This window comes from Hydra viridissima, unplaced genomic scaffold (assembly GCF_058129835.1).
Source record: "Hydra viridissima isolate aposymbiotic clone 2 unplaced genomic scaffold, HvirCarnegie_v1 scaffold_15, whole genome shotgun sequence".
NCBI classification, from domain to species: domain Eukaryota; kingdom Metazoa; phylum Cnidaria; class Hydrozoa; order Anthoathecata; family Hydridae; genus Hydra; species Hydra viridissima.
Genome location: NW_028324314.1, coordinates 9,122,380 through 9,131,201, shown reverse-complemented (window position 1 = coordinate 9,131,201; position 8,822 = coordinate 9,122,380). Strand labels below are relative to the sequence as shown.

Below are 8,822 nucleotides of genomic sequence, written 5' to 3'. Positions count from 1 at the left end.
TACAATGCGGTAACAGCTCGATAGGTATATGGGGATGCATTTCTCATCAGGGGAGAGGATTCCAAAAATCTATATAGGAAAAATTTACTAGTAAAATTATTAAGAGACCATGGAAAATAAGCTTTTACCTCCTGCTAAATCATTTTTCGGAAGACGTAAAAATTGAATTTTCCAACAGGACGGCGCAACGGCACATCCAGCCAACTCGGTTAAAGAGTGGTTTCAAAGACAACATATTTTTCTTCTACCATGGTCAGCACAATCTCCAGATCTGAATCCAATCCAAAATATATGGACAAGAAATTATCAAGAGAGAATGTGGAAAAGCGTTGCGCAATTGAAACTTGCACTAGAAAAAAATAGGAGCAAAATTCCAAAGGAATTATGTATGCATTTGATACATAATTCTGAAGCTATGCCAAAACATATTCGAGCCTGCGTAAAAGCACGTGGTTGTCATGCAAAATACTGAATTAAAGCCTGACCTTACATTTTTGACACATTTTTGTTCATTATAGTTTTTTTGACCTGATTCTCTTTTTTGACTGATTTCGGTACAAAAACTGCATTTTAAAATTTTTTTTTTTAATTTTGGTTATACAATGTTATTCAAGGTTATGCCAAATAAAAATTTTTGGTTATAAAATGATTATAAATTCCAAAGAAAAAAATTTTTTAAAAAATCCTTCCTTCTTTTTATTGAAGTGAACTCCTCTAAGTCACGTGTTTCACTTCTTAATTATCCTTAATTGTTAAAATATTTTCTTTCTTTTTATAAAATAACTATTTGAACTTCTAATATTTACAATTTTTCAAAACCAGATAATTATAGCCTGGTATCGGAATAATATACTGAAGCTATTCATTCTTCATTCCTCTAAAATTAACGCTGTTCTACAGATTTTTAATGTACTGGCTGGCGTTAAATTTTTCATTTTCGTATTCCAAAAACTTTAAAAAGATCAAAACCAAACTTTATGATGAAGAAAAACTTATTATTTATGATATCATACTTATAATATGTTATTTATAATATTTCTGTTTTTTTTTAATATTTACTTTATACTAAATAAGCAATAAAATTACGCAAAAATTTTTCTTGTTTCTTTTTAAAGGCCTCTTTTATATTTTAACTTTTTTTAGGCAATCGGTTACAAAAGTCGAGCATCGCCTTATTTTATATAATTTTTCTTTAAACACTTTAGCAATTCAAATCAAGAAAAAGGGCTTCCTACCGTTCTGTGATCCGACACGATTTATGTCGCTGTGAAAAAGAAGCCACTTTGAGATGGATGCAAAGTTTAATCAAGAAGATTTTTATGTAAAGTTTGAACTCAATTTTTTATGTTTATCTTTCTTAGAAAAAAGATTTTAATTTGAAACCCCAAACAAATAACTATAAATTTGTAGATTTTTGTAAGATAACACTTTGCTTTAAAAATTTCGCAGTATTTACCAATCTAATACACGTTTGAAGTGTTGCCCTCAGAATTATAAATCCATAATTTTTTTTGTTTACAAATTACAAATGACATTTGCACATTATATATATAGGTAAGTGCAAAATAATATCATGAATACATATTTTTGAACTTGAGGTACGTTCACATTTACTTTTATCTTTAAAAGTTTGCACTGAGAAAAGTTTTTTTCTATTATAAACCGTACCAGCTTGATATTTTAAGTGGTATTTTTTATGATATCATATAAAAATAGCCTCTCTAAATGTCAAAGTGGTCTATACTGAGGTTTTCTAATAATATATGACGCTGTGTATGCCTGATATCAGATGTTAAACTTTATATAGAGCCTGGGGAGGGGGGAAGTGGGGGCTTATGTGCATTTCGACTTCTAAAAGTCAATGTCAATTATGTTTCATTTCCTCGTTCTTATTCTTTAACAACTAACACAAATTTTATAAGAAAAAACTCTTTTTTATGAAGTTGTATCAAAAGTAATTAGAAAGCTTTATCGATTATTTTGACATCCGAATTTACCATTGTTATTTATCAGTTTTGTGCAAATTTGTTCGGGCACAGGCTTTGTTTAAAAATCCATATAGAAACATAAAATTTATCAATCCAAAACATAGACAATCATAAATTCACACTCATATATGCCACTATATACCAAACTCATTTAAATAAATTATGAAATTCTGTACTGCATTCTTTTAAAGCTGCATCAAATTAACTATTCAAAAGTTATAAATATACATTTGAATATTTAGAAAAAAAAGTAAAAAGAACCAATAGTAAGAAAGGGAAGTTTTAATAACATTTCTTAGAGATTTGAATGACCGAATCTATACGTAAAGTTTTCCGAATTTGTAGTCTAGATTTCGGTTCCTTCTATTAATAATAACATAGAGCTACATAAAATAACTTCAAATTTAAGAACTTGCAAGAATTTTAAATAAAACACCTATAATTTACGCTAAAACACTTTTTCCTCTTCAATTACAATAAACTCCTTTATTCAGCTGCTATAAACTCCTTTATTCAGCTGCTTTATTGCACGGAAAGAAACCTGAACTAATAAAAGGTTTGCAAAACAGATGTCAATGACGATGCCAAAACATAAATTGCAAGTTTTAAGATTAAGATATCTTTTTTTTTTTTGATGGAAAAGTAAAAGTGATTTCAAAAGAGAACGCATCTATCATAAAAGAGAAATTTCGAGCATAAAGTCGAGTTGATCTTTAACTTTAACGTCGGGTAGTTGACTCGTTATTCTTCTTAACACCTGGTATTTGATGAGATTACTCGGCTTTCTTTATTTGTGATTACAAATGTTTCTACAGCATTTCTTTACATTTCAAAAAATTATAAAGATAATCGCCAGATAAGTTTTATCAATATGTTTATTTGTAATATTTTTTAAAACTTAGTATCAATTGTTTATGTTGTCATGTAATAATGAAAAGTTCCTTCAATTCAAGTAGCAACTAACCTGCTCTTAGCTCCATCGGGCGAAATTTAGTGTCAATTGTTTATGTTGTCATGTAATTTTGAAAAGTTTCTTCAATTCAAATAGCAATCAACCTGCTCTTAGCACCGTTGGACGAAATTGATTACTTTTGAATAGAGCCGCTTTAGCGTGATGATACTCAAAGGAGACTCCCAAATAAATTAACTTTTAGACAGTTTTCACTGAACTTAAAGTATTGAATAATTTTCTCACAGTAATTTTCTTGCAGCTAAAATTTAAACGAGCTCTATTAATTGCGTTTTTCGTGTAAACTTTACATAAAATGAAACATCATTTAGGTACAAATCAACCTAACTATAAAATGTTCATGTCAGCATATTTTCATGTACTTTGGCTGCTTCAATTATTCGCAATCGGTAAGGGTTAAAATTTTGTGACAACTATTCATTTATTAGAAAAGTACATGTATATGTAATAAATATCTGTGTGCGTGTGCGCACGCTTGTATGTGTATCTGTGTATCTGTGTGTGTGTTGTTAAAGAGAATTTGCATGAACTTACTTTTATAGTTTCTGTATCAGCGGGCACGCCTTTCAGTGACATAGAAGTGATCTTTCCAATACGTCATCATAAAACCCGAGTAAAAGATGATTTGAGCACATTAAACGCGGTAAGAAATGTATAAAATAGATATTTTGCTGAGGTTAAATTACATATACGTAATATTGCACAGGTCTATGAAATATGTAAAAATCGTAAATATACAAAATTTGATTACGCTTTTTTCATCCGCTACGTTTAGCAATATTTAGAACATTTTTATTGCCGTTTTAGAATGTTTTACTAGTATTGACGAGAAGTGATCAACACAATAGTGGAATAATATTTAAGGCACCTAAGTTTTGCTTTTAAAAGCGTATTTTTGTAAATTTCTAAAATAGATTATTACTCTAAAATAGAGCATCGTATTTATAGGATTTGTTTTTATAAAGAATGTTGGTGTTCAAGTTTTTTTTAAATAATATTTTTTAGGAATGGAGCGCTTATTTTTAGTGATAAAGGAAAATCAGAAGTGATTTGAGATGCAATTTTTCAAATAAATATTTACACAGACTAACAATGAAAAAATTGTCTAAAAAGTGTAAAATTCCATCCCGTAAACTTTCTTCAAAAATTAAGCTAACACAATCAAGTGCTTCATTATACATGAAAACCGGGGGTTAATACAACTAAGTACCTAATTATACTTTATAGCCGGGGGTTAACGGAAATCAAATATTTTACCAAAACTCAAATTTAATAAGACTTCCATAGCAGCATTCAAAAAAAAAAAAATATTTATTATGCAATTACATATACTTTCCCACTGAATTATTATAATATACTTAACTTGTATTTAATTATTATAATATACTTAATACTTAAGTTGTCAAGAAAGTTATTATCGTATATTTAATAACTTTGTATCTTTTTGTATCTTATAGCTTTTTTTTTTATAAATAAAAATCCTAACGTGTTGAAAAACATTTTAAATCAAAAAAACCGTTACAAACTATAATTTAAAGACCATTTTAAAGCAGCAATTTTTTCTATGTCTTCATTATCCCTGAAATCATACGCTCTGCTTCCATTGGTCTAACGCTCTGCATCTATTTGTCTACTATGTCTTTTCTGCAACTAGTGTGCATTTTATAAATTTTGGTATGATTTTAAAGAACTAAAATACAATACATATATAAGATAAAAACTTAAGATTCTATCAGCAGATCAGAGGCTCGGATATACTGGTTCATATTCCATTTACTGTTAGTTTGACAAACTACAGTTAGAACTTTAGTTTACTGTAGATACTTCATTTTTTATTTTCTCTTGACAATTATTCAGTTATTCGTTAAGTAAAATAACTTTATGGTTTTTAGATAAGCATTCTTGTGGCGTAGCGAGCAACCTAGTAGCTTTAGGCCAGTGTATAGCTAGGAACCTCTCACAAAAAGGCTTTCATTATTTTGTTTATACATATAAAGTTTTCAGCCACAAGTATAATATGCATTATTTAAGCCATAGGTTTAAAAAAATATAAGCAAATTCGTCTCGGTTAATATTTTTAGTTTAATATTTTTGATTGCAAACAAAACAAATAATGAATAAGAAAAATTTAATCTTAAATTTTAAATTTAATCACATCTTCAATTAAAAGATAAAAATAAATCATCAATGTTTAACTGCTTTGCCAGTATGTTTTTGACACACACACATACACTCACACACACAAAAGAAAGAAATATTACGTAGATGTGCCTCTGTCTTTTCTATCATGACACTTCGCTGGGGATCTATTGGCTTTAGCTTAAAGCATGAACAAGTATAAATCAAAGCAGCGCACACTAGCAAAAAAAGAAAGTTTATTTGATAACATCTTTGCTTTTTCTCTAATTACTTTAGATTCGGTCAATATCATTAGATCAATAAAAATGAATTGTAAACAATTTTTGTAACAGTTCTGCCTCTTTTCTCGTCCTTTTAAAACCAAATAATGAAAAAACTCTCGAGCTTGTTTTTAGTTTTTGTTGATTTTTGTTGATAAGAAATTAATTCTAGCTTTTTTTAAAATAATTTTCTTATTATGAAGCAACACGGCATAAACTAAACCAATTGATTTTGACGAAACAATTCATGGACGATCGCAATTATGAAGTTTAACACGTTATTTGAAAATAGGAATTTAGCTAATTTTAAATTACAAAAATTCGATTATGGAACACTAGGGTAACAATTTATTTCCCATGCCGTATCAGTTCAAACCATACGTGATAGAATACAGTCCTCCGAAAAGTAGGCCGTTTTAAAAAGAATTTCACGAAAAATATTTTGTTAACTTTTAAAACAACTTTTCAAGAGTTTGTCTGCATAATTTTTTTTAATTCATCACACACACTCCCGTTCGTTCCCATTTGTTTATTGCAGCTCACGAATCAGTTCGCAAAAAAATTTCGCACGTGTTTTAAAAGAGAATATCGAAAGATTTTTCAAAGAATTTTCTGCTATTAAACCACACGCAAATTTTAAAATTACTGCTACTACTAACTACTGCTACCGTTACTGCTACCGTTACTGCTACTACTACATTTTTTCGACTGAATTTTAAAATAAAAAATTTAAAAAAAAGGCTTTGTTTATCGGGTCTTAAAAAGAATTTATAGCGAAATTGAAATTTTTCAAAATTTTAAAAGAAATTTTTTTATTTCCATACTTTAATAATTAGCTCTTACATTGATAGATCTAAAAAGAGAATTTGCTTCAGAACTTAGCAGTTATATTATCTTATAAATACACTTTTTAACTGAAAAGAACCATAATATAATTTAGGATAATCATGAAGAGAGTGTCACGTATGAACTTAATTCAAAGTTTGGCAGTTATATGATTGATTTAACCAAGGATGGGTAATTTTAGAATAATCTTCATTTGCAACTTTCTTAATGGCAAATTTTATGTTAATTTTTTTTAAAAAAAACTGATGTTTTCTGTTATAAAATTCACTCCAACGAGTCTTGATCTTTACAAACTGAATCAAACATTTTAATTTTAACTTTATAAAATATTGTTTAGAAAAATCCACCAAGGATTTATATGGATTAAGAATTATGAAAATGACAAGCCTTTTATTGCTAAGGTAATAAATGTATGGAATTTTTTGGATTTCCAGGTGTATTAATTTTTGATTATGTTTTCTGCAAATTATTATCAAAGTGTATGCTTAAAATAGCATTTTGTGATAATAAAAACGAACTTACTATATAAAATTGTAAAATACTTCTAAAATACATCACAGAACTAGGATTGTCTTAAAATTTCTTCAACATGTTCAAAACTGATCTTTAGTTGATTATCTTTTAATTAAAAGCATGTACCTGAACATTGCTATTATCATGGTAAAGTGCGTGGTGTTGAAGCTTCTAATGTTTACATCAGTACTTGCAGTGGAGGGTTGACGTGAGTACCATTAGAAACATATTTTTAAAACTCTAAAACCTTGTATATTTTTTTGTTCTTATTTCAAATTCATGTCTAAATTTATCAGTAAATCAACTTTTTTTTAGTGGAGATAATCCACTTGGTCCCATGAGATGTAAAAATGGTTTCTATGTTTCTCAATATAATTTGAGATTTATGCACTTAAATAATCAATACTTTTAGACAATATTAACTTATGCCAATTAATTTTTATTTCTTATACAGTGGAACAATTGAAAAAGGAAAAAGGAGGCAAGACATTATCCCCAGTGTAAGATTACTTGTATTGAAAAAAATATTTATATCTGCAGCTATTTTGAAGGTGTTTATTATACTATCCATTTACATAGATGAATGGCAATGAACATTATTTAATCAATGTTGATGGTATAGTTCAAAGTTTCTCAGATAATCTGCAAAATTTATCTTATATTGGTGAGAAAAGATAATGTATTATACCTTAATGTTAGGTGTCAACTTCATTATAGAAAAGCCTAAATATATAAATACCAGATGTTAAAACCTAATGATCATTTTTACTTTTAAGATTCTATGTTCTTCTTAAAATATAAACATTTTTTAAAAACTTTTTTATAGACCATGACATAGCTCAAAAAAAAAAGATACATAGTGCAAGATTCCCAAGGAGTTTCTCTTTACTTAATGTAATTCTACAATTAATACTTTGGATCTGATCTTGTGTGTTTCAAAGCAGAAGTATCTTTCCACAAAATAAAATTAGAAGCTGTAATAAATTTTTGTTTAAACTTTTTGAATAAATTCTATTTTGTAAAAGTTTTGGTGAATACTTATTTTTTAGCTTCCGATTGAACTAATTAACGTTGAACAGCAGTACCTTTCTTATATGACAAGAAAGGAAACTCGATATATTGAAATGTTTGTTAGCTGTGATCACAGAATGGTACTGTCTGTATTTTGTTTTTAACTTTCTGCTTCATTTTGCATTTTGTTGAGTTTACCAAAGATTGAAACAAATTTAAAAAAAGTAAATTAAATATCTTAAAAAATGATAATTTATGGAATATTTATATTAAAAATTGTTCATAAGTATATACGTAACAATCAAAAAAATAAAAATTGTATTTTAAATTCACAGGTAAATTATACTCTAAATATAAAAGTTTGAAAAAAACTCAAAAGTTATTCTTTGAAAAAATCAGAATAATTATTTTTGTGGATTTTTTTTTTTGTGTGTGTTTTTAAATGTCATTTTTATATTCCAATGTAAAACACATTCTCCTTTTAATTTAATTTCAAGAACACATTGATTAGATACTTTTAATATTTGTAAAAACTAAATTAAGTAAGTTGTATCACCATTTAATTCACAGCACTATTTATATATATTAAAAACTATATTTATATAAAACTATATTTGTTTAAAAACTATAATCTTTATACAAGCTGATGGCATGTAACAAGATTAACTACAGTTTTTTATTAATTATAGTCTGTTATTTATATTTTTTTGAAGTTGTTTAGGTACAACAATGATAGCAACTTGCTGATTGAAAGAGTTTTAAACTCATTTGCTCAAGTTGATAAGGTTTGAATATACTCATACATTTTTCCTTAGTTTGCTTAACAAACCCTTTCTTGCTGAGGTAAAAAGTAACAATTTGTGAAAAAAAAAAAAAAAAAATGTGTATATGCTAAAAAATAAGAATTTAAAAATAAGACTTTTAAAATAACTAAATAATTTGCATGTCATTTTTCTTTGACTAATTTAAATCTTTACCCTAAAAATACTGACACAATTTAAATTCTGCCCAACTAAATTAGAGTTTCGAAGAAAATATTTTCAGCTATCTATGCTACTTTACAATGTTCATAAAAACAATTAGAAAATGTTTTTT

The 8,822-nt window shown here is 27.3% G+C and overlaps 1 protein-coding gene across 4 annotated transcripts in view; it reads left to right on the top strand.

The window, feature by feature from the left end:
• The first annotated feature begins 1,203 nt into the window (after positions 1-1,203).
• The window catches only part of LOC145200007 (uncharacterized), a 32,844-nt gene continuing 25,225 nt past the window's right edge, over positions 1,204-8,822 (top strand). For 2 of the 4 annotated variants that reach the window (XM_090072649.1, XM_090072648.1), the window contains exons 1-10: positions 1,204-3,347; positions 3,501-3,601; positions 6,298-6,374; positions 6,541-6,604; positions 6,836-6,924; positions 7,171-7,216; positions 7,296-7,380; positions 7,543-7,610; positions 7,766-7,867; positions 8,441-8,512. In XM_090072649.1, the coding sequence (XP_089928775.1) occupies positions 3,254-3,347; positions 3,501-3,601; positions 6,298-6,374; positions 6,541-6,604; positions 6,836-6,924; positions 7,171-7,216; positions 7,296-7,380; positions 7,543-7,610; positions 7,766-7,867; positions 8,441-8,512 (798 nt within the window). In that variant the 5' untranslated portion in view covers positions 1,204-3,253. The remainder of the gene's footprint in view (positions 3,348-3,500; positions 3,602-6,297; positions 6,375-6,540; positions 6,605-6,835; positions 6,925-7,170; positions 7,217-7,295; positions 7,381-7,542; positions 7,611-7,765; positions 7,868-8,440; positions 8,513-8,822) is intronic. The other 2 variants (XM_090072652.1, XM_090072650.1) reach the window with 2 other exon arrangements.